Raw genomic sequence first — 21,748 nt, forward strand, 5'->3', positions numbered from 1 at the left:
AATGGGCGGCGGATCTCTGCATTTAGGCTGCCAAGTCACAATCACATGACCGACTCCAAGAGCTTGCTGCCTCGCCGCTCGAGTTCGGCGACCAATCACGCGGTACGTCATTCGGGTTCTGGTCTAAAAAAGTGTACCGAGTACATGATGGTCTTCCTTCACATGGCCCGGTTGTGAACCAGCTGAAATTCACCTCGAGAGCCTGCGACATCCACTAGTCTTATTTGTTTCTTCTTCCTTTCGATCGCTTGCCTTCCAACCTAGTCATTCTGCGTGGCGCTTCCATAGACCGCCGGCGGTTCTGAGACAAGACCTGATCACATCACACGAAACGCAAACGGAGACAATCCTCGACTCCCCGCTGTCTGGTCGGGAAGCGTGACCACTTCATCGGCTTACACGCGCAGCGCAAGAAATTTTGACAGGTGTAACCAACAGGATAAAATTTTGCAGATACTGTGAAGATGGCAGAGGTGGAGGAGACGCCAGCGCAGCGACAAGCTCGCATTCGACGTCAGAAGCGTGAGGCGAAGATTACGGGTTCAGCAACGGAGAGACTCGATAAGATCACAAGGTTGAGTGGAAGGACTCCAGAGAGCAGTGAGTTCCTCTCCTGGCCCAGATCTCAGATACCGGGCCGGAGACCCCTTTCGCAAGCGACACACAACCACGGGACATTGCCAGAGCAAGCAGGCTAACAGTATCCATCCACAGTGCGAAACGAGTCGCCAGTGCCAACACCACCTCCGCGATCCCCTCCTCCGGAACAGATGGCCCCACCGGCTGGAGGACCTGGTGCCTCTCCCACCCCGGAACAGCTTCGGGCACAGGAGGAGTACTTGAAGGCAATGTTGAGACAACCCCTGTCACAAGAGGGACAAAGCCAAGCACAGCAGGAAGACCCCATGTTGAAGCTACTACAAACAATGATGGGAGGAATGGACAGCTCCACAGATCCCAATGCTCCTGGTGGAATGGGTGCGGGCCCCGGATTGTCTCCCGACGACATCTCAAAGGCAACAGGTCTTCCTCCCTTCCTGACCAACATGGTGATGGGAGATCAGAAGGCGCCACCTGGCCAGGCCGAGATACAAGCGACACGCTTCTGGAAAGTCGTGCATGTTGTTTTCGCCATGATGGCGGGCTTATACTTGGTGTTTAGCATCCACAAATCCACTCAGACCTATGGTGAGAATCCGCCGGCACCAGCGACCTTCCAGAACCCGTTCCTTATGTTCATGACCGGAGAATTGTTGGTCCAGGGCGCAAGAGCAGTATCAAAGGGCCAGTCGGGCAAAAGCGGAATAAGGCTGTGGATACAAATGGGCAAGGAATTCATCGGGGACGGCGCGATTATGGTATTCATGCTAGGATTAGCGTCCTGGATGAAAGGAAGCTGAATGCGGAAATATACAAACTACGATTTCTTGAGTGGCAATATTATTGTCAGATGAGATGCCTTTGCAGAGTATTGTGCCAGGTCCGGCATTCACATCTTCGTTCTGGCTGCTAGACAAGACATTGGGCGGAAGCATCACACCACAGGCTTGGCCGGCACCGGTGGGACATGCGAGCATCTAGATCGTGAATGGACCGTAAAAGGGCGATGTCCGTCTCTTGACTTTGACTGGGCTGCCCAGAGGACTTCTCTCGGCTGTGCGCAGACTTTCGGAGGCTGCATGTTGCCGTTGGACTCAGCCGGGGGCATTCTTTGGTCGGCCCATTATTGGACCACCGATTCCATATGTCCAGGGTCAGATGTCATGCCCCAAGGGCGATGATGCAAGGCCGAGAGAGGATGGTTTTTGGGGGTGACGCGTGACGCTTTTCTTTTGCGTGAGGGACCCCGCGGGGTATGGACTTGGGTTCCTTGGTATGGCGATTGCGATGAAAACCTCACTGGATCTTCAAAACTCGGTGAGGTCAAAGCTGGACCAGAGACGAAACCGACTGAAGGGATCTCGATTGCCCTGGCCATGGCTCCAACGCCGATGGACTGGGCCTGTTCATGGCGCTCCTCCGTAACGTCGCCATCCGCAACGGATAAAAGGAAAATGGAGGGGCATCTACTCCGGATTGGCGCGGGCAGCAAGGAACAGCCATTGCAGGCCGGGAAACCCAATCGAAACCGCCCCAGCATTCCCCATCCGCGCGAGGATTCGCGAGGATTCGCTTTGGATTTCGTCAGACGTCGACCAAGCCGGACATGGGTTTGCGGGAGAGTTTGGGCAGAGCTCGTCTCCCTGCGCTCTTGGGGTGGCCATTCGCCGCTGCGGGGGTGGGCAGGTGGCAGCACCACCAGAAGAGAGCTGCTTGTTCTCCGCGTCGGGCAATCGTGTGTGTGTGAGAGAGAGAGCAGTCTGTGTTGCACCAACTATGTTGAGTTCAATCGTCATCTTCTCGTTGAATTCCTTGCCTGCGCTATCCTATATTAGACCTCCTGATCTCCCCGCCCTGGGTGCGGGTCCTGCTTCCCTAGTCTTTCATGTTGCGCACTTGAGGAACACGGACAATATAAACACCCACCCACTCCCCCCTCCTCGAGTCTGTCCGAGCTCGACTTCTTCTGTCACACTTGCTGTCCCCCTCTCTTCCACCCCATAGAAAGGTCGCCGAGCAGTCCACAGAGATCAACATGTCTGAAGGCGACGTTAAGCCTCCTAAGAAGGGCCCTGTCGTGGTGAGTAGCTTCGGTTTTGTTCCTTTCCTCCGAACAGTCTTACGTCGTTTGCGGCGCTGAGGGTATGGCACTGACCACAAGCACATAGGCCGAAGCCCACGAGGTCGACACCTTCCAGTAAGCATGAGGACTCGATCTCCTCGCTCGCCAGACCGTACTGACCTCCTTGCAGTGTTCCCAAGCCCTTTTTCACGAAAGGCCCCGGAAAAGCTCACATCAAGGACCTCGACGAATACTATGCCATGTACAAGGAATCCATCGAGCAGCCGGACAAGTTCTGGGCCAAAATGGCCCGGGACCTTCTGGACTGGGAGAAAGACTTCAAGACTGTCCGCTCCGGCAGCTTCACTAACGGCGACGCCGCCTGGTTCCTTGAGGGTCGCCTCAATGCCAGCTACAACTGCATCGACCGCCACGCCATCAAAAACCCCGACAAGCCTGCCGTGATCTACGAGGCAGACGAACCCGGCGAGGGTCGCGTGCTCACCTACGGCGAGCTTCTCCGCGAAGTTTCACGTGTGGCCTATACCCTGAAGCAGATGGGCGTCAGGAAAGGTGACACCGTTGCCCTCTACCTGCCCATGATCCCCGAAGCAGTTATTTCCTTCCTCGCCGTCACACGCATTGGCGCCGTGCACTCGGTTGTCTTTGCTGGTTTCTCCTCCGGCTCGCTAGCGGACCGAATCATTGACGCCAACTCCAAGGTTGTCATCACCACCGACGAAGGAAAGCGTGGCGGCAAATTGATCGGAACCAAGAAGATCGTGGATGAAGCCCTCAAGAAATGCCCAGGTGTCACTCACGTGCTCGTCTACCAGAGGACAGGTGCGGATGTGCCGTGGACGAAAGGCCGAGACTGGTGGTGGCATGAAGAGACTGCAAAGTACCCCGCCTACATCCCCCCGGAGTCCATGGCCTCCGAGGACCCTCTTTTCCTGCTCTACACATCGGGGTCTACTGGCAAGCCCAAGGGTGTCATGCACTCGACCGCAGGCTACCTGTTAGGTGCTGCAGCGACCGGCAAGTACGTTTTCGACATCCACGACGATGACGTCTTCTTCTGCGGTGGTGATGTCGGTTGGATCACCGGACACACATACGTCGTATACGCACCCCTCTTGCTGGGTGTCGCGACCGTGGTTTTCGAGGGCACGCCAGCTTATCCCAATTTCTCCCGCTACTGGGACGTGATCGACAAACACAGCGTGACGCAGTTCTATGTCGCCCCTACCGCCCTCCGCCTGTTGAAGAGAGCAGGCGACGAGCATATCCACCATCAATTGAGCAAGTTGCGAGTTTTGGGCTCGGTCGGTGAGCCAATCGCAGCCGAGGTCTGGAAGTGGTACTTCGAAGCTGTCGGCAAGGAAGAGGCTCACATTGTTGACACCTACTGGCAAACCGAGACCGGCTCTCATGTGATTACACCGCTGGCCGGTGTGACGCCGACGAAACCCGGCAGTGCCTCTCTTCCCTTCTTTGGTATCGAACCCGCGATCATTGATCCGGTCTCCGGCGAGGAAATTGAGGGCAATGACGTGGAGGGTGTTCTGGCATTCAAGCAGCCGTGGCCAAGTATGGCACGAACTGTGTGGGGTGCACACCAGAGATATATGGATACCTACTTGAACGTATACAAGGGTTACTACGTAAGTATCAGCGTAACAGGACTTCAGAAACGACAGGCTGATATTGAGAATAGTTTACTGGTGACGGCGCCGGACGTGATCATGAAGGTTATTACTGGATCCGAGGTCGTGTTGACGATGTCGTCAATGTCTCTGGACATCGTTTGTCCACCGCGGAAATCGAAGCTGCCCTGATCGAGCATGAGGGAGTTGCAGAAGCCGCCGTGGTCGGCATCAATGACGAACTCACGGGCCAAGCTGTTAACGCATTTGTGTCACTCAAGGATGGCGTGGATGCTGGTGAACCGATACGCAAGGACCTGATCCTCCAGGTGCGGAAGTCTATTGGTCCGTTTGCAGCGCCAAAGGCCGTCTTCGTTGTCGACGATCTTCCCAAGACCCGCTCTGGCAAGATCATGAGGAGGATTTTGAGAAAGATCTTGAGCGGAGAGGAAGACAGTCTTGGAGATATATCGACCCTCAGCGACCCCAGTGTGGTTGACAAGATCATTGAGACGGTCAAGTCGTCAAAGAAGAAGTGAGGGAGGAATAGACCGGCAGGGCGGTGCTGAAATAAATGTTGAAAGATATACCCTCGGGCACTTGGATTTCTTCAGTGGATCTCAGCTTTTGGAGGTTGGCCAGCGGAGAGTATATAGCCCTTTTTGTGCAGCAATGGAGATCCAGAAAATCATTTCACCATCACGCAGCATTCTACGACTTTGTACTTCTGAACCCAGATTACGGTGACCCTTGCAGAAGTCCCCCGTAAAGTACACCCCCTTTGTGCTACTCCATCGTGATCTCCTTCAGTACTCCCGATCCCCGCCTCACCTTAATTTACACAGGTCAAAGTAGGCACCCGATTTCCTAGAACGTCCAATAGGCGCCCTCCCCAACGGTCTGAGCATATCCGGACTGCATGATAGCCTCGGTTACGGTGACCAGATCCCATCACACCGATGTGCCGCCTGAAAGACTATATGTTCCCTTGCTCGACGAGATCGACCCTGCAGCATTCGTCTGCTTCTAGTTCCGGTGCAGCGATACGCAATCTCGGCCCCCGAAACTGGATGGACACTCCAGGCACATCGGTGACCCTTTGGTGCGTCGGTTCGAGAGGACGAGCTGCCTGGAGATGTTTGTTGGGGGCGATTGCCCGGGATGTCGGAGGAGATTCTTTGAAAGTCCGAAGCATTCGTCGCTGCTTCACGAAAAGAGGGATGCGTCAGGCGATGAACGGCTGATCATGACGGGCCCGATATATACACATGGTGTTCTCAACGGACGATGTCGGATGGCGAAGAGTTGTGTCTTGGGCAAGATCGATTGATTCTCATGTCATTGGAGACGGATATGGAGGGAAAGCGTTTTGGTACAACTTCTGGGGGCGCAAATGCCGATGGCTCCATGGATATTTGTGTCAAGACTGAGACAGAAAAACCAATAGCTTGATTAGATTTACGACAGCTGGAATGTCTCCAATGATCCCGGGGCCGACGCCGCCAATTCCAATCAAGTCGTTCTCATCGTGGGATATCATCATTTCATCAAACACAGTCAGTCGGAACCGCTCATTGCAGACAAATGGCGTAAAAGGCCTCTTTCGCAACGCTCCCTGTCCCGTCATAATCAAACTCTTCCACCATTGCTTGTATTTCTTCATCCTCGAGACCTGTCTCGCCCAGTTCTCGAGCGACTCTGCGGATGTCGTCGACTTCAATGTAACCTCGCTGGTCCGGATCGAACAACAGCAAAGCCCGTTCGACTTCTTCCGTAGGATCGCGTTCGAATATCTTTTGCGCCGCTATGCGCTGGAACGCGTTTTGTGGTAAAAGAAGCTGACTGGAATGATATGTCTGTTGTCCTTTGACGGGAGGCCCTCTCTTAAACTGTGGCTTGGGCACTCCTTGCGATTGCATTATCTGCGCGACCTCAGGTTTGGGCACGGAAAATCCCAAGGACCTCATTGCGACGCGCACTTCATGGTAGTCCAGATGCCGATCTCGGTCTAGGTCGAACAATGAGAACTACTCGTTGACGAGTTAGCATAGGGTTGGCAGGACAGGGGAAGAACGTTGCATACTGCTTCATTTATTTCATCTCTTTGTTCCTCGCTCAATTCGCCGAGCGCATTCGATTCCTTCTCCATGCTCGGCCTCCCACCCAACGCGCCATGCTGTTGCTGCGGCGCCGCAGGCTGTCCGAATTGGTATTGTTGCTCAGGACGCCGTCCGAACGTCGACTGGGAATATTGTTGCGAGGCTACAGTGGTACCAGGCTTTTGCGCCGTGCGATCGGGTAGCTTACTCGAGGACGCATAGAGATTTCGACCTGGGAAAGCGGGATTTCCTTGCGACATTGACCCTGCTCGAAGTGGGCGCAGCTGCGCCTTCCGTCACCTGGACTGCCTTTGACGCGACATGAAAGTTGTAGTTGTTAAGTAGAGTACTTCGTCGAATAGTTATTGAGGTAAATTGTTTACCGACCGGACGCGACCGAGATATCGGGACGCGACTGGGGGAATTCTCTCCGCACGGGTCACATTGGCCACCAACCACCACTTGAAACTTACCCTCTCTCTTCCACGTCCGCCGGCATCTATGAGTACGCATGAGGCCATACCCGTGCTCGCCTCTCAAGCATCGGCTTAGGCCATCATGGTCTTGACACTAATATGCCCAGTCCTCGTGGCCTGCAGCGAGTCATCATTCATTTCGACTACGACTGTTTCTACGCCTCAGTGGTCGAAAATGAGAATCCGGCGCTCAAGTCGGTGCCTCTGGCCATCCAACAAAAGCAGATTGTGGTGACCTGTAACTATGAGGCTCGGCGAAGAGGTCTACGAAAGCTTCAGCTTATCACCGAGGCTCGAAAAGTGTGCCCCGAGGCGGTGATTGTCCTAGGTGAGGACTTGACTCGGTTTCGTGATGCTTCCAAAGATTTGTACAATTTCCTCCAGCAGTCCATCTGGAGTGGGAGGGCAGAGCGACTTGGGTTTGATGAAGTCTGGTACGCTAGAATCACCAAATTGTGCGCACCCAGCTGACAGCGTGGGCAGGCTCGATTGCACGGACATGATAGACTACAACATGGGTTTGCTCAATCCCAACGATCTTTCTCATTCTTTCTTCTGCATGAACAGAGACGATCCTACTGTTGGCTTCGCGTATGACGCATCCAGTGTCTATGGTCCTACCTATCCGTCGAGCCCGTCAGTCCCCACCCAGCTATCGGAAGAAGATGAAGAGTTGCGATTGCGCATTGTCCTTGGGAGTCATCTGGCAAGACACCTCCGACATGAACTGGAGTCCCAGAAGGGATACACATCCACTGTAGGAATCGCTATGAACAAGCTGTTGGCGAAGCTGGCTGGGAATGTGAACAAACCCAAAAACCAAACCACAATTTTGCCACCATGTGAGCCAACTGGCAGCGGGGTGAGCACTGTTACTCGGTTTCTTGATGACCATGACATAGGAAAGATCCCCGGCATTGGATTCAAGCTGGCCCAGAAGATCCGTGCCCATGTACTCGGTCGAGAGGCTGCTTTTTCTGATGGTCTGGTATATGGAGGCACGAAAGAGTCAGTAACTGTTCTCGACGTTCGGTCCTATCCTGGTATGGGTCCTAAGATGCTCGATGAGATCATGGCCGGTCCAGGATCGGTTAAAGGCATTGGTGGGAAGATATGGGACCTAATTCACGGAGCCGATGACTCGGAGGTTGCCAAAGCGAAGCGCATTCCCTCGCAGATTAGCCAGGAGGATTCGTACATGAAGTACCTACACACTTTTGAAGAAGTCAAGAAGCAGCTCCACATCTTGGGCGAGAGACTGATTCGGCGTCTGCAAATTGATCTGTTGGAGGACGCCGATGACGATGGAAGAGGTGATTGTGAAAATCTGCAACGTCGGTGGATGGCACATCCGCGAACTCTGCGGCTATCTACAAGGCCTCGTCCACTACTAGGCCCGGATGGAGTACGAGCACGGGCCTTTCAGCGCAGCTCTCGGTCAGGGCCTATGCCGAACTTCGTCTTCAGCCTGACTGAGGCACCCTCTGCACTTGCCCACCGTCTGGTCGAGGAAGCACTGGTCCCGATGTTTCGAAAACTCCATCATGAACAGGCCAGCTGGAATCTCAGCTTGATCAATGTTGCTGCCACCAACATGGCAGAGACAGCAGCTGAAACAAAGGACAGTCAAGGGCGAGATATTGGAAGGATGTTTCGGCGACAGGACGAAGTACTCAAGGACTTCAGAGTGACTGTCCATCCAGAGGAAGCGGAGCAGACTGGCTCGGCCATTCCGAATTCTCCAGCTGCTCAGTCACCCGACGCAATGATGACAGAATCTGATATTGACGTGTCGGTGGAGGATGACTGGGACTCGGAAGATGGCGAGAGCCAGCCGTTGGAGCAGTGCGAGATCTGTGAAAACGCCATCCCGGCGTTCGCATTGGCCGCCCATCGGAGGTACCACGAATTAAGCAATTAGACGCAAGCCCATGAGAGTCCAGCTGGACCCGAACAACTAGATTAGGTTTTGTTGAGAGACAAGGCTGTCCAACTGTGGGTGGATTCAAGTAGTGGCTCAGCTGTCCAGAACACCCAGAACTCGTGCATAGCTGGCACAGCTTAGGCGACGCCGAAATGCTGCCCAATTCACCCACCATCAACCTCGGGACCGGAGCCACTATTCTCCGGCCAGACTGCGTGGACGCTGTGGGCTGGGCCGCTTGGCGCCTTGGCAGATCTCACGCGCATCAGAAGGACAAGTTGCGAGGTGCTGACTGGAGTCGTCTATTTTCAACCCAATTCCTTCACTCGCCTATTTCTGAATCCCATCACGCATCCATCTGGCCGTCTGCCCCCAAATTCCCCCAATAGCAGCACTCCGCCCGCCCATTCTGGCCTCGCTGGCCTCTTCCCCATCCCCGCTACTTCGGGCAGTTCGATGCCGAAAATAGAGTCGAGCGGTTGCGGATATGCGATCGAGGCCACGTTTTGCCTGATCTCCTCTAGCATCATCCCAGCATCGTTCCTGAATCCTGCTCCCTGGCCAAGAAGAAGCGCCCGACTCTGCAAGCTAATGTGCGCACCTGGTGCGCCAGCCCTATCCTTCCCCCAGCTCTGGCTCCGGCCCAACAATCAAGCCACACCTGTTTTCTCCGTGCCCCTCCCAGACAATCCTAACCGCCGATACCTGGTCAACGGAGCCTGGAAAGGACACCAGGTCCGTTCGATGCCTGAGAACGCGGGAAAAGAGCCCAAATACTCCAGGATTTGCCAGCACTGGTTTGCTTAGCTGGGCAATGGCGGCAAATATGGGAACATCTTATTTCGTGGGCTACTCGCCCGGATGACGCGGTGGGTACTCACCACCTATGTCCCTTCCAACGCCTCCAGCCATATCAGCTGCCCACACCCAGGGACCTGCGTTCTTTTTATTTCTCTTAAACGGTGTTGCCTATGTTGGTTTTAAAACGTGTCTTGACGCTTATGTGAGGCTCATGGACACCCTGATTACGCCTTCTGCTTGAGATCGGTGCGACACTGTGACTACGATACTAATAAGGAGGCTCTGACGATCTCGAGTTGGGCTCACCCCTTTACGTGCTTATGCACACCAGCCCTAACCCTCCTGGATCGCGAATAAAAGCCCTCTCGCTAGATTTCTCCTACCCACTTGGCCCGACCATAAGAACTACGGGCATACACGACAAGTTCAGCTGGAGTCGAAAGACAAATTTCTCGATTTGATGAGTGGGCCTTCAGCGTTGTCAGAGGCCACTACAGCAAGCAAAATGCTTGCCATATCTATGGCTCCGCCTATGCCACATCTTCTATCTCGCCTCGATCCGGTCCATCCATTATCGATGTTTCCGACAGAAAATGTTGGGTCTCTCCATCCTGCCTCGCCGGGGAAAAAGCCGAAGTTGTCACTAAGGACTTCTGATCTCGCTCCCACATTTCATGGCTCGACCAGTCGTCAAAATGGCATCAATTCTGGCGCTACCGCAACCCCGACGACGTTGAACACCTTCAACAATACATTCGACCTTGCCTACAGACCATCACCAGTGACAACTCTTCCATCACCAGGACCACATTTGCAAACAAGAGGCAGCGCACATCCGACCTCCCCAGCTGTGAAACTGTCAGAGCGCCCTTACCTCCTGAACTTGCCCTTTGGCGTCCGCTCGATACTGAAGAATAGTCCGCTTCCGCGGGATATCCGGCGGCCTTCTGTCAGCGCAAGCCCCCGAGTGGCCGGTCGAAGAGTGTTTTTCCCAGCTCCCAAAAGGGTAGCTTTCCGGGCCGAATTGGAGGAAGAAATCGTCACAAGGAATTACATCATGCGCCACGCAGACCTGAGTTCATCCGATGAGGAATCTCTTTCTTCCGAGAATGAAGAGCAAAGTGGAACTTCCACCGACGAAGACGGAGATGACGGCGATAAAGGCCGAGAGATCCGCGTGGATGAAGCCTCGCCACGTAAGAAGAGGAAGCGGATGTCTATTGCTGTATCTCCTTCGACTTCATCTGCACTGGATCGAGGCAGGCTAGAAAGACCACAAAGCGGTTCAATTTCGAGTTCGAAGCGGAGGCGAAGGAGATGGGAATGGACAATAGACCCGTCGATGTCTAATCCATCTCGGTTGGAGAAGGAGTCGGAAAACTTTAGTGAAAATCGGGATCCTCGAGTGGAAGAGCCGAAAAGATGCTCAAATGTAGAGGTGGTCCAGGATGGGAAACAGCCTGAGCAGGTTGAAGCGGGCAGTCGGGTCAATGACTGTTCAAATGGCTGAACATGTACTTCTCAAAAGAACTGTATTTATGAAATAACGATCAGAGTATTCCAAACACAACATTTATGTACTCCAGGATAATTGATGAGACATATACGAAGAACCCACTACTCGGTTTTAGCGCCTTGCAGAAACGGATGCGCGGCGGGTGAGCGACGCTTCAGCCATTTGATCTGTACGAATTCTGGAAAGCACCCCGTGGAATCTGAAAACTTCCAGCACCCTTAGCTCTCTCCTTTCGAGTTTTGCTCCTGTTGTCGATCCAGTCCATCCCGTCTCCCCATTGCCGAAGCCTCCGCCTGCGGCGGCTACGATGGATCGGTCATTGAAATGTTTCACTAACTGCCTGCTCTGCATCTCGGGAGAATTAGTGGCCCAAGATCTTTATTTTAGCACCGATCAAGGCACCATCACGCCCAACTACTACTTTCGACAAGAAGGCGTCGAGAGAGTAGACTTGGGTGGCAGAATCATTGCCCCAGGGTTTTTGGACTTGCAGACCAACGGCATGAGCGGTGTCCATTTCACGCAGTTGGCCCTTGGTGGTGCTCCGGAGGTCGACGAGCACAAGTTAGAAGATGTTAGTAGGATGGAAATCTGCCATGGAGTGACAGGCTGGTGGGCAACTGTCCCTACGGTGGACAAGGACCGGTGGAAGCAGGTAGGCTGATCTCGCCTCTTCATCCTATTCCACACGAGTTTATGCATTCTCTGTCCATTGCCGGAGACATAAAGGTCGCCCCGCCTATTCTCACCAATATGCTGAACCTGCCACCAGATAGTACCGCTGTTGAAACCACGAGCATTTGACTCCGGTGCTGATTTGCTGGGTGCACACGTCGAGGGGCCGTATCTCAACGCCTCGAAGAAAGGAGCACACAATGTCGCCTACCTCCAAGAGCCAGCGAATGTCTCCCTATCTGACTTGTACGGCGATAGCAATCTCAAGGATGCAATCAAGTTGATCACATTGGCTCCAGAACTGGCCGGATCGACTGCACTCGTGGGCCAGCTGCAAGAAGAATACCCTCACGTTGTCATCTCTCTAGGGCATTCGGCCGCCACTTACGAGGAGGGTCTTGCGGCTCTGCAATTGGGGGCCCGAGCGTTGACACACGTCTTTAATGCAATGCTGCCTCTTCATCATCGCAATCCTGGGCTCGCCGGGTTGATGGGGACTGGCAAGTGCTATTACTCGATCATTCCAGATGGAATCCATCTGCACCCTTCCGTGGTAACCCTTTGCCTGCGGACTGATCCGAGGAAATGCATCTTTATCACGGACAGCATCGAACTCGCCGGGCTCCCAGATGGCGTGCACGGCGGACACGGGCAGATTGCACAGCGACAGCTTAAGCAAGGCAACAAAGTAACGATCGAAGGCACGGATACGTTGATTGGCAGTTGTTGTACGCTGGACGAGTGCGTACGGAATGCTGTGGCATTTACCGGGTGCAATCTCGCCGAGGCCGTGCAGTGTGTCACTGAAAACGTTGCAGATATGATGGGCGAGAGCAAGAGAGGGAGGCTCGAACCGGGTCGACGCGCCGACTTTGCAATTCTAGACGAAGAAGGTAATGTCTTGGAGACGTGGATCGGGGGAAGCAAGGTATGGGCAAGGTCGTGATGGAGGTTTTGAACCAAAGCCTGGTGTTAGGTATCAAAATTAGTCGATAGAGGGCAACCAAGGGACGAGCAGACGATGATGAACACCGTGTGGCGTAAGGGATGCAGATCGAGATAGACTCAAAGTCAGACACATGTGAGCTGAGCCGACGCCTTCAGCCTTTTCCCCAGTCAGCCCGTTTCAGACTGAAGCTGTTTAGCTTGATGCAAGTTCCATGATTTTGGGGAGTTGGCTGACGATGGCGTGTGCCGTTTGGATCTTGATCGCCAGCTAAGCGATGAGCTTTCGCCTAAGCACGCCCCGCTGAGGCCCCAATCGTGCCCAGCGTTGACGCGTTGTTGGTTCATTTTCAGGCTTGAGGCAAGCCACACACGCCTTTGTTACCCGCATTGATCACCCCCGTCGCGGGTAGGAGCTTGTTGGAGGCACTGTGGTTACGTCACAGCAGATTGGGAGCAGCAGGGAGCAGACATCATACTCCCAGCAACTGCGGGCTGCCAGCCAACTATGAAATTTCACAATGGAACAATCTCTCCCATGTTAGACTGCTCATCCGTCTCTTGCCATTTTCTTTCGCTCTTTCTCACTCTCACTCCGTCCCTCATCTCCAGGAGTTCGTCACTAGAACTGCCAGACGCTCGGCCTTTCCTCGTCCCTTCGATCTCCTTGGCCTCAGGCACAAGCACCCTGTTATTGAGGGGCGTGACCTCCCCCTAAAAGGTGGCCATGGAGGCTCAGCAGCAGAAGTCCGGGAAGCCCTGGAGTGGCACAAACCGCATCCCCAACATCAAGGAGTTTGTTGCGCATCTTGACAAGGACAAGTCGGAAAGAGACAAGGCTATCGATGCACAGAAGCCTGCCGGAGAGGCCCAACAGTACTCTGCTGAAATTACTCCGCACAAGAATGAAAAACAGCAGAAAGGCGGTAAGACTGTCACAGATCCAGTCACCGGAAACCAGGTGGTCATCGCAGATGTGGGCAAGGAGTACATGGAGAGGGCCGACAATCCCAAGGTATGCATGTAATCCCACTTGACCAGGCGGAGCTGCAATTGACCTTGGCTCAGCTTTCGGTGCCAAATGCAAACCTGGGCCGACCTACCACAGTTGCAACGGATCCTTCCCAGAAGAATCCCGAGTACAAGCAGAAGCAGGACATCACTGCCCCTCCAGACCCAGTCGCTGAAGGCAGCACTTCTGACGTCCCCATTCATGGAGAAAAGACCAATATTTTGTTCCACCCAACTCCCTCAGTCAGTTATGAGCCGATGTTCGAGCTTCTTGAGAACCGGGCTGGTGGGCTGTGTATCGCCATCCTCATCTCCATTGTCGTCTTTGGGAAGATGTTTGGTGGCTCTCTCAAGGGACTCATTCCACTGGGCATGTGCGTCTCCTCCGCCGTCTGGTTGTGGATGAAAGAGGTTGTACGAAGTGGCCGTGAGGTGGAATGGAGCAGTGAACAGAGCAGAGGGGAGACGGTGAGTATTCACATCCGTCCGCCAGCCATAGGTGGCCCAAAGCTAATATCGACAGGCTATGGCCAACCTCCTCCCTGAATCAGTCGAGTGGATGAACACCTTCCTGGGCGTCGTTTGGGGCTTGATCAACCCGGATATGTTTGCGGCCGTGGCAGACACCCTGGAAGATGTCATGCAAGCCTCCGTTCCTGGTGTCATCAACAATGTTAGAGTGGCTGAAATCGACCAAGGAAGCAACCCTATCCGTATCCTCAGTTTGCGGGCATTACCTGACTCAAAAATGTCCGAGCTCAAGCAGAGCATTCATGAAGAGAATAAAAAGACCAAAGATCCACAAGAAGCAGCAGCCGACGAAGAAGGCGGTGACTATTACAACCTCGAGATTGCTTTTGCATACCACGCCAAACCCGCCGGTGATCGTGCCTCTGCGGCTTCAAGAGCAAGGAACATGCACATGAACCTTGTTTTCTATCTCGGCATCAAGGGGCTCATTGGTGTTCCCCTACCCATCTTTGTCGAACTTCAAGAGCTTGTCGGAACCGTGCGCCTGCGATTGCAGATGACTCCCGAACCACCTTTTGCAAAGAGTCTTACCTTCACTCTGATGGGCGTGCCTCATGTCCAAGCAGGCTGCATTCCAATGGTTCAGAAAGGGGTTAATATCCTCAATCTGCCATTGATTTCAAACTTCGTCAACTACGCGATCGGCGCAGCGGCAAGCATGTATGTGGCCCCAAAGTCGATGCAGCTCGACCTGAAGTCCATGCTGCAAGGAGACGATATCACCAAAGATACACAGGCCATGGGAGTCATGTGGATTCGGATCCATCGCGCCATTGGCCTCAGTAAGCAAGATCGTCGTGGTAGCAAATATGGTGGGAGTGACCCCTACATCAACCTTTCCTTCTCCAAATACGGAAAGCCAATGTACTGCACTCGTGTCATCACAGACGACCTCAATCCGGTTTGGGAAGAAACTGCCGCTCTTCTTGTCACACCTGAGCTCATCAAGGCCGATGAACAACTGAGCGTCGAGTTGTGGGACTCTGACCGAAACTCTGCAGACGACATGGTAGGCAAAGTTGAGTTGTCAATGCAGAAAATGATCCAACATCCGGGCAAAATGTACCCCCAGATCTCAAAACTTGCTGGCACTCACCAGGGAAGCGAGATGCCCGGTGAGCTGCATTGGGAAGTAGGCTACTTTGGCAAGCCTAAGTTCCGACCTGCCCTTCGTACCGATGGCAAAGACAAGAACCTACCAGATGCACTCAAGAACGATGAGAAGCTCCAGGATGAGAAGGGTGTCATTGACTCTGAAGACGCAGATGCCGTGGCACATACTCCCCCAGACCCGTTGTGGCCTAGTGGCGTCTGTAGTGTCATCATTCACCAGATTGTCAGTCTCGAACTCGAGAATATCAAAGGAAGTGACGGCAATCGGAAGGGCAAAGAGTTCGAGCCGGCTAAGCCTTACGGTGAGGGTACCGACGAAGAGTCCATTAGTAAGCCCCAGCGCAGGTTCCTCCTTCTACTCCCACTGACAATGGCCCAGAACTCCCGACCTCTTATTGTACCGTCCTGTTCAATGACTCACTGGTGTACCGCACTCGAGCAAAGGCTGTCAGCAGCAAACCCATCTTCAACGCCGGCACGGAGCGCTTTATGCGAGACTGGCGGTCTGGTATAGTCACAATTACCGTTCGTGATCAGCGTAACAGAGAGCACGACCCTATTCTGGGTGTTGTTCCCCTTCGCTTGTCAGAAATACTCACCACCAGTTCTCAAGTGACCAGATGGTACCCTCTTGACGGTGGCATTGGGTTTGGCCGGATCAGGATTTCGCTGCTCTTCAGAAGTGTGGAGACTCGGCTCCCTCCCAACATGCTGGGCTGGGATGTGGGCACTTTCGAATTCATTTCTGACAGAATCGTGGCCACGGGTTGGAAGTCAAATTCGAAGCTCAAACTCCGCACAGGAGGCAGCGTTGGCAAAATTCCCCGGACGCAATGCCACAGCAGCGAGGGCGGCGATGGTATGTACTTCGACGTCTCCAGCGAGAACAACAACCATGTCCGTCTTCCTGTCAAGTATCGGTACCGATCTCCAGTGATTTTTGAGTTCCATGTGGCTGGTAAACGTGGAGCGGCAGCATATGCTTGCATCTGGCTTCAAAACTTGGTCGACAACGAAGAGACAGCAATCGACATTCCTATTTGGACGACCAAGAATAGCAATCGACTCGTGCAAAATTACATGACCGAAGAGAACGTCAAGGCGTTCATGGACAAAGGTTTGGAAGATTTGAAGGAGGTTGGCCGGCTTCAGTTCCGAGGTCGCTTTAAGGCCGGCATGGATGAGTCACACCGAGACTTCATTGTGGACAACAATAGTCGGGAGACGTATGAGACGTTCGAGGCATGCTTGACCGAGGGCGTGCGTGAGCGAGTCGTCCAAGGCGAGGTGCCAGAAAATATCCAGGAATTGCACGAGGCGTCTCTGAAAGAGGGCCGTGACATCCTCAGCCAAGAGGCGTCGGAGAAAGAGAAGCGTAAGTGGCTCAGCAAGACCGGCGAGGACTGGTCTGGGGCATTCAGTCATGATCCGAGGGCATACACCAACAAAAAGTGGGAAAAGATTGCCGAGCCCGGTACTGACGAGCCTCCTCATGATCCATATAACCCCTCAGATGACGACGACGACGACGCCGAGCCTATTGATGATGACTCGTCAGATCTGGGCATCACTGATGCCACCAATGTTCCGGAAGGGGCATTCGGGAAGGATCCCAAGGAGGTCGATGGTCTAAATGGTCATGCTGAGGATGCGAATGGGCGGCCCAGTGCTGATACCACGGCGACAGGCGAGACCGGCTACACGACCATGACTGAGGGATCGACAAACTCAGTGCAGCCCGTGCAAAAGAGAGATAGCAACTTCGAGAAGAAGGCCGGAAAAAGAGCGGAAGAGCGTAAGCATCGGGGGTTGTCGCAATGGACCCCGGCGAGGAACGTCAAGTTCGCTAAAGATGAAGCAAAGATTGGAATGAGTAAAATTAAGAAGCGATTCACAGGGGGACTTGGTGGCAGAGAGCCTGGCGTCGAGACCGAGGCTTGAACAAGATGCAGGACGCTGAGAAAGTTCGTTTCTCAACCTTTGTTCGCGTACATGGGTTTCTCAAGAAGAAAAAGGAAAGGGTGTCGTGCGATGATAAAGTCGGAGAGAGTCCTTCGACATAACGACACTCTCGTAAGTGTCAAGATAACAGGAGTTTGGAAGAATTCAACTTTGATTTGTACTCATATTGAGGGTTTCTAGGGTGTATCAGAGGTGTTTGGGGGACATTGGCACCAGGGCCACAACGGAACTGCCGATATCCGAGATGATGAACGGAGATGGGCCAGGCGGTTGTAGTTGCTCGCATGCAAGCGATGGACGGGATACGCACAATCCCAAAGCACTCAGGGACTGTTGTGTCTTGAGCCGGGGGGTATCTCTGGTTGTAGCCATGTCACCAACTCTTTTCACGTTGTTTGTTCACTCTTCTGGGTTGCGTAGCGGCGTAGTCGTGCTCTGGCCATATCTCGACGCAATAGGTCAGGAAGTGCGGATTCGACCGATGAGGCCTCTTTTCAGCTGGGTGAGAGTCTGAAACGGGTGCTGGCAGATCTTCCAGATTGATTCTTGACTGCAGGTGGCTAGCGGTCGGAGTTTTGCTGACCGTGGCAGTGATAATCATCGGCCTCTTTGAACCAGCCAGCAGCTGCTTAGCGGTTCCTTGGCGACTCGTCATGCTGGGTATAGTGGGTAGGGCGCCCCCCGGATCCCGGTCACTTGGGTGGCTGCGCCCACCGACGCCAGCCCGCAACCCACTGCTGGGCGACGGGCTGCTCCTCCTCCTTGTTGCACTTCTCTACCGATGCTACCACTGCCCACCCCATCATTAGTACCACTGCACCTTCGTCCGCACCACCCGTCTGGGCGTACGACAACTACATTCGTTCTTCTCGCTCTACATCTATCGTTCCACTCTGCTTCTGTGTACAGTACGCAAGCCATTATCAGTTCCTCCCGCCCTTCGCTAGCATAATATCACTCTGGAGCGACCCAGCCTGCGCATACGAATACGTCCACCCTGCCTCCTCACATCCACTTGTGTACAGCTACGGCACCAAGAGCAACTCCTTCGGTGACTGAGCCGACCGTATTCTGCTCGTTCGGACAATCGCTGTAAAACGGTCGACATTGACGACATTGATTGCCCTCTCGATGCAAACTGAGTCGAGAGTGGTCTAAAACACCCTCCGCAGTCTGCGCAACCTCACATCTAGCCTTACCGTTAATCTCCTACGAGCGCAGGATGCGCCTTCTTCAAAATTTTGCCGCGGGCATCGCATCATGGCTGTTGCTATTGCTGATAAGCACAGTTGATGCACACTCCCGATCCAGGAATCCGTTAAACTACATATCGTTAATTGAAAACCCTCGGATACAAACGCCTTCACAAAGGGTACACTGTACATCCAGCTTTGACTTGACTTTCGACCTCCATCACAGCACCCAGCATGTCCGACTAAGCCTCGAACCCAACCATGATATCATTCACGAAGACTCTTACATTGAATTTATTGACAAGGATGGCAATGTCAGGCACGTCGAAAAGATGCAGCGGGAAGAGCACAAGATCTATCAGGGAAAAGCTTTTCTCGTCGATGACGATGGGGTAAATCGGCACGTCGGGTGGGCTCGAATTGCTGTGAGGCGGGATGGCGTGAAGCCTCTCTTTGAGGGGGCTTTCACCGTCATGGGCAATCACCACAATGTCCAGCTGAAGTCAAACTACATGGCGACCAAGCACGAACTCGATCCCGAACTGGAAGAGGATGATGATGAGTATATGGCTGTCTGGCGTGATTCGGACGTTAGCCGGCAATCGCATACAGACCTTAAACGAAGTGCAGGCTTGACTTGCGCCTCTGACAAGTTGGAGTTCAACACCCATCCGGACCATCCCATCTACCGCGACTTGATGCTCAAACGCGATGATGGCTTCTGGGGAGACATGGGTGCCATGTCCATCTCCAACATGTTTGAGAAGCGACAGAATATCGACGGCGGCGGGGTGGGCTCAGGCAATTCGGCCGGTGTCAATCTAGCTTCCACCATTGGCAGCACCGCTGGTTGCCCAACCACTCGCAAAGTCGCCTTGGTCGGCGTTGCCACCGATTGTACATACACCGCGAGCTTCAACTCCACCGACAGCTTGCGACAATACGTCATCAGCCTGGTCAATACTGCTTCTGAATTATACCAATCCACTTTCAACATCACTCTCGGCCTCCGCAATCTAACCGTTTCCGACGGCGAATGTCCCGGGACAGCAAGCACTCAGACGCCGTGGAACGTAGGTTGTTCAAGCAGCACCGATATAACACAACGGCTCAACCTCTTCTCTTCATGGCGCGGCCAGCGAGGCGACGACAATGCCTACTGGTCCCTCTTCACAACTTGCAACACCGGGGCTGAAGTCGGCCTCGCCTGGCTTGGGCAGTTGTGCAACCACGGTTCCACTTCACAGACAGACACTAGCGGCAACTCTCAGAGCGTCACCGGCGCAAATGTCATTGCGAAGACCTCGACTGAGTGGCAGGTATTTGCTCACGAAAGTGGCCATACTTTTGGCGCTGTCCACGATTGTGATTCCAGCACCTGTGCCGACGCCAACATTGTCAACTCTGGCCAGTGCTGCCCGCTTTCCTCCAGCACCTGCGACGCGAATGCACAATACATGATGAATCCTTACTCTTCAGCCGATATCACCAAATTCTCGCCCTGCTCAGTGGGAAATATCTGCAGCGCACTGGGCCGCAACTCGGTTCAGTCGCAATGTCTCACTGACAACAAAGGTGTCGTTACCATCAGTGGCAACCAGTGCGGCAATGGCATTGTCGAGGAGGGTGAAGACTGTGACTGTGGTGGAACCGAGTCCTGTGCTGGGAACAGCTGCTGCAATCCTACAACCTGCAAGTTCAATACAGGCGCTGTGTGTGACCCGAGCAACGAAGGTTGCTGTACATCGACTTGCCAATTCGCTTCTTCTGGGACCGTCTGCCGTGCTAGCACTGGCCAATGTGATCCTGCCGAGACATGCTCTGGCACTAATGGAACATGCCCTACAGACACCACTGCGCCCGATGGAACTGATTGCGGTAGCGGCCTTGAATGTGCTAGTGGCCAGTGCACGAGTCGAGATCTTCAGTGCAAGACTCTCATGGGCAGCTACACGAGCGATAATGACACCTATGCCTGCAACAGTCAGACCTGCACGTTGAGTTGCGCCAGTCCAGACTTTGGAGCAAACGTCTGTTACAGCATGCAACAAAACTTCCTGGATGGTACTCCGTGTGGCGGTGGCGGGCGATGCGAGAATGGTGTTTGCAAGGGGAGCACTATCGGGGGCGAAGTCAAGTCATGGATTGACGACAACAAAACTTTGGTGATTGCCCTAGCCAGCGCGATTGGAGGCCTCCTGCTGCTTGCTATTCTTGGATGCTGCATCAGGGCATGCAGACGGCCAAGAGGGAAGAAACTGGATGGCATCGTTCCTGGGCAACGTCGGCAGAGACGTGGAGTTCAAGGAGCACAGCGTGGAGGCTGGGATGGACCTCAAATTCCTCCGCAGATGAGAGATCGCGGATATGGCGGTGGGTGGGAACAGTCGCCTGTACAGATGACCACGCCACAGGGCTGGTATCCTCCGCAACCACCGCCTGCTTACGGGGGTTGGGATGGCTATCCCCAGCGAGGACAAAGTGCTAGGTACGCATAAAGGGGACATGCGGTGGTGCAGAAAACTGTACAGATGGAGGGAAGCGGGTAATGCACAGCCTTGTACTGGGCGAAGGGATATATGCCCGTATAGACCGGGCATGGAACGGACCGGTGGACTCGCTGCATATTTTACACGGCGTCAAAAGTGTTTGGGTATTGTTTTCCGCTTGACACGACCTCCCTGACGAACAGAATCGAATGGATGATCAAGACTATCAATCCACCCCAAGTGGCCAGAATTCTCTTTTTGAGGTCTAGCTACCTCTTCTGGAACATTTTTGAACTATGTGACCTAGGCATAAACTCAATCCCGGTAAAGGAGTGTAGCTGTTTGGCGGATGGAGTCGGAGTGGGTGCCGTGGGGAAGACAATCGGGCATATACCGAACCCAAGTCCCAGCAAATGTCGCAGTCTGGCACTGTAGATATGTGGCTGCTTCTCTCTGGATAGAGGCGGCGGGTTTGCCAGGGCCAACAGGAACCTCGACAATCAATAGGCAGAGAAAAGAAGGCCAACATTGGCAGTTCAGGGCCGCCCTACAACGCAGCAGGGGAAATGGGACATCAGACATGTAGTCAGACGACCGCGGTAGGTGTGTTGGAGGTAGGTGGGAGGTTGGAGGTAGGTGGGAGGTTGGAGGTAGGTGGGAGGTTGGAGGTTGGAGATGGATAATATGACGCGACATGACTTCGCC

The 21,748-nt window shown here is 53.8% G+C and overlaps 8 protein-coding genes across 8 annotated transcripts; 7 read left to right on the top strand and 1 right to left on the bottom strand.

The window, feature by feature from the left end:
* Positions 1-142: 142 nt before the first annotated feature.
* On the top strand, positions 143-1,609 carry PV07_02341 (uncharacterized protein). The gene is made up of 2 exons (XM_016388944.1): positions 143-600; positions 715-1,609. The coding sequence occupies exons 1-2, from the start codon at positions 465-467 to the stop codon at positions 1,398-1,400; spliced, it is 822 nt and encodes a 273-aa protein (XP_016255872.1). The 5' UTR covers positions 143-464; the 3' UTR covers positions 1,401-1,609.
* Positions 1,610-2,355: 746 nt separating this feature from the next.
* Positions 2,356-5,010, top strand: PV07_02342 (acetyl-coenzyme A synthetase). The gene is made up of 4 exons (XM_016388945.1): positions 2,356-2,680; positions 2,769-2,797; positions 2,853-4,326; positions 4,380-5,010. Exons 1-4 carry the CDS (start codon positions 2,636-2,638, stop codon positions 4,845-4,847), a joined length of 2,016 nt encoding a protein of 671 aa, XP_016255873.1. The 5' UTR covers positions 2,356-2,635; the 3' UTR covers positions 4,848-5,010.
* PV07_02343 (uncharacterized protein) lies at positions 4,902-6,757 on the bottom strand. Its single transcript, XM_016388946.1, has 2 exons — positions 6,392-6,757; positions 4,902-6,335 (listed from the first exon to the last, which is right to left on the bottom strand). The coding sequence occupies exons 1-2, from the start codon at positions 6,665-6,667 to the stop codon at positions 5,880-5,882; spliced, it is 732 nt and encodes a 243-aa protein (XP_016255874.1). The 5' UTR covers positions 6,668-6,757; the 3' UTR covers positions 4,902-5,879.
* Positions 6,758-6,900: 143 nt separating this feature from the next.
* Positions 6,901-8,900, top strand: PV07_02344 (uncharacterized protein). The gene is made up of 2 exons (XM_016388947.1): positions 6,901-7,317; positions 7,367-8,900. Exons 1-2 carry the CDS (start codon positions 6,983-6,985, stop codon positions 8,802-8,804), a joined length of 1,773 nt encoding a protein of 590 aa, XP_016255875.1. The 5' UTR covers positions 6,901-6,982; the 3' UTR covers positions 8,805-8,900.
* Positions 8,901-9,349: 449 nt separating this feature from the next.
* Positions 9,350-11,246, top strand: PV07_02345 (uncharacterized protein). The gene has a single exon (XM_016388948.1). It carries the CDS (start codon positions 10,069-10,071, stop codon positions 11,116-11,118), a length of 1,050 nt encoding a protein of 349 aa, XP_016255876.1. The 5' UTR covers positions 9,350-10,068; the 3' UTR covers positions 11,119-11,246.
* Positions 11,247-11,324: 78 nt separating this feature from the next.
* On the top strand, positions 11,325-12,888 carry PV07_02346 (N-acetylglucosamine-6-phosphate deacetylase). The gene is made up of 2 exons (XM_016388949.1): positions 11,325-11,779; positions 11,897-12,888. Exons 1-2 carry the CDS (start codon positions 11,432-11,434, stop codon positions 12,743-12,745), a joined length of 1,197 nt encoding a protein of 398 aa, XP_016255877.1. The 5' UTR covers positions 11,325-11,431; the 3' UTR covers positions 12,746-12,888.
* A 386-nt stretch (positions 12,889-13,274) lies between these two features.
* Positions 13,275-17,739, top strand: PV07_02347 (uncharacterized protein). The gene is made up of 4 exons (XM_016388950.1): positions 13,275-13,759; positions 13,813-14,223; positions 14,279-15,728; positions 15,779-17,739. Exons 1-4 carry the CDS (start codon positions 13,472-13,474, stop codon positions 17,338-17,340), a joined length of 3,711 nt encoding a protein of 1,236 aa, XP_016255878.1. The 5' UTR covers positions 13,275-13,471; the 3' UTR covers positions 17,341-17,739.
* Positions 17,740-18,146: 407 nt separating this feature from the next.
* PV07_02348 (uncharacterized protein) lies at positions 18,147-21,489 on the top strand. Its single transcript, XM_016388951.1, has one exon. It carries the CDS (start codon positions 18,584-18,586, stop codon positions 21,050-21,052), a length of 2,469 nt encoding a protein of 822 aa, XP_016255879.1. The 5' UTR covers positions 18,147-18,583; the 3' UTR covers positions 21,053-21,489.
* Positions 21,490-21,748: the final 259 nt, after the last annotated feature.

Source organism: Cladophialophora immunda, assembly GCF_000835495.1.
Source record: "Cladophialophora immunda strain CBS 83496 unplaced genomic scaffold supercont1.1, whole genome shotgun sequence".
NCBI classification, from domain to species: domain Eukaryota; kingdom Fungi; phylum Ascomycota; class Eurotiomycetes; order Chaetothyriales; family Herpotrichiellaceae; genus Cladophialophora; species Cladophialophora immunda.

What these genes read in the sequence shown, in the direction of transcription:
- PV07_02348 (XM_016388951.1), top strand. Translation starts at nt 18,584, where the DNA reads ATGCGCCTTCTTCAAAATTTTGCCGCGGGCATCGCATCATGGCTGTTG.
- PV07_02342 (XM_016388945.1), top strand. Translation starts at nt 2,636, where the DNA reads ATGTCTGAAGGCGACGTTAAGCCTCCTAAGAAGGGCCCTGTCGTG. An exon ending in CTAAGAAGGGCCCTGTCGTG is followed by an intron (nt 2,681 to 2,768) that starts GTGAGTAGCTTC and finishes ACAAGCACATAG; the next exon opens with GCCGAAGCCCACGAGGTCGA. An exon ending in ACGTATACAAGGGTTACTAC is followed by an intron (nt 4,327 to 4,379) that starts GTAAGTATCAGC and finishes TATTGAGAATAG; the next exon opens with TTTACTGGTGACGGCGCCGG.
- PV07_02343 (XM_016388946.1), bottom strand. Translation starts at nt 6,667, where the DNA reads ATGTCGCAAGGAAATCCCGCTTTCCCAGGTCGAAATCTCTATGCGTCC. An exon ending in GAGATGAAATAAATGAAGCA is followed by an intron (nt 6,336 to 6,391) that starts GTATGCAACGTT and finishes GTCAACGAGTAG; the next exon opens with TTCTCATTGTTCGACCTAGA.
- PV07_02347 (XM_016388950.1), top strand. Translation starts at nt 13,472, where the DNA reads ATGGAGGCTCAGCAGCAGAAGTCCGGGAAGCCCTGGAGTGGCACAAAC. An exon ending in AGAGGGCCGACAATCCCAAG is followed by an intron (nt 13,760 to 13,812) that starts GTATGCATGTAA and finishes ACCTTGGCTCAG; the next exon opens with CTTTCGGTGCCAAATGCAAA. An exon ending in AACAGAGCAGAGGGGAGACG is followed by an intron (nt 14,224 to 14,278) that starts GTGAGTATTCAC and finishes TAATATCGACAG; the next exon opens with GCTATGGCCAACCTCCTCCC.
- PV07_02346 (XM_016388949.1), top strand. Translation starts at nt 11,432, where the DNA reads ATGGATCGGTCATTGAAATGTTTCACTAACTGCCTGCTCTGCATCTCG. An exon ending in ACAAGGACCGGTGGAAGCAG is followed by an intron (nt 11,780 to 11,896) that starts GTAGGCTGATCT and finishes ACCTGCCACCAG; the next exon opens with ATAGTACCGCTGTTGAAACC.
- PV07_02345 (XM_016388948.1), top strand. Translation starts at nt 10,069, where the DNA reads ATGAGTGGGCCTTCAGCGTTGTCAGAGGCCACTACAGCAAGCAAAATG.
- PV07_02344 (XM_016388947.1), top strand. Translation starts at nt 6,983, where the DNA reads ATGCCCAGTCCTCGTGGCCTGCAGCGAGTCATCATTCATTTCGACTAC. An exon ending in CTTGGGTTTGATGAAGTCTG is followed by an intron (nt 7,318 to 7,366) that starts GTACGCTAGAAT and finishes CAGCGTGGGCAG; the next exon opens with GCTCGATTGCACGGACATGA.
- PV07_02341 (XM_016388944.1), top strand. Translation starts at nt 465, where the DNA reads ATGGCAGAGGTGGAGGAGACGCCAGCGCAGCGACAAGCTCGCATTCGA. An exon ending in TGGAAGGACTCCAGAGAGCA is followed by an intron (nt 601 to 714) that starts GTGAGTTCCTCT and finishes ATCCATCCACAG; the next exon opens with TGCGAAACGAGTCGCCAGTG.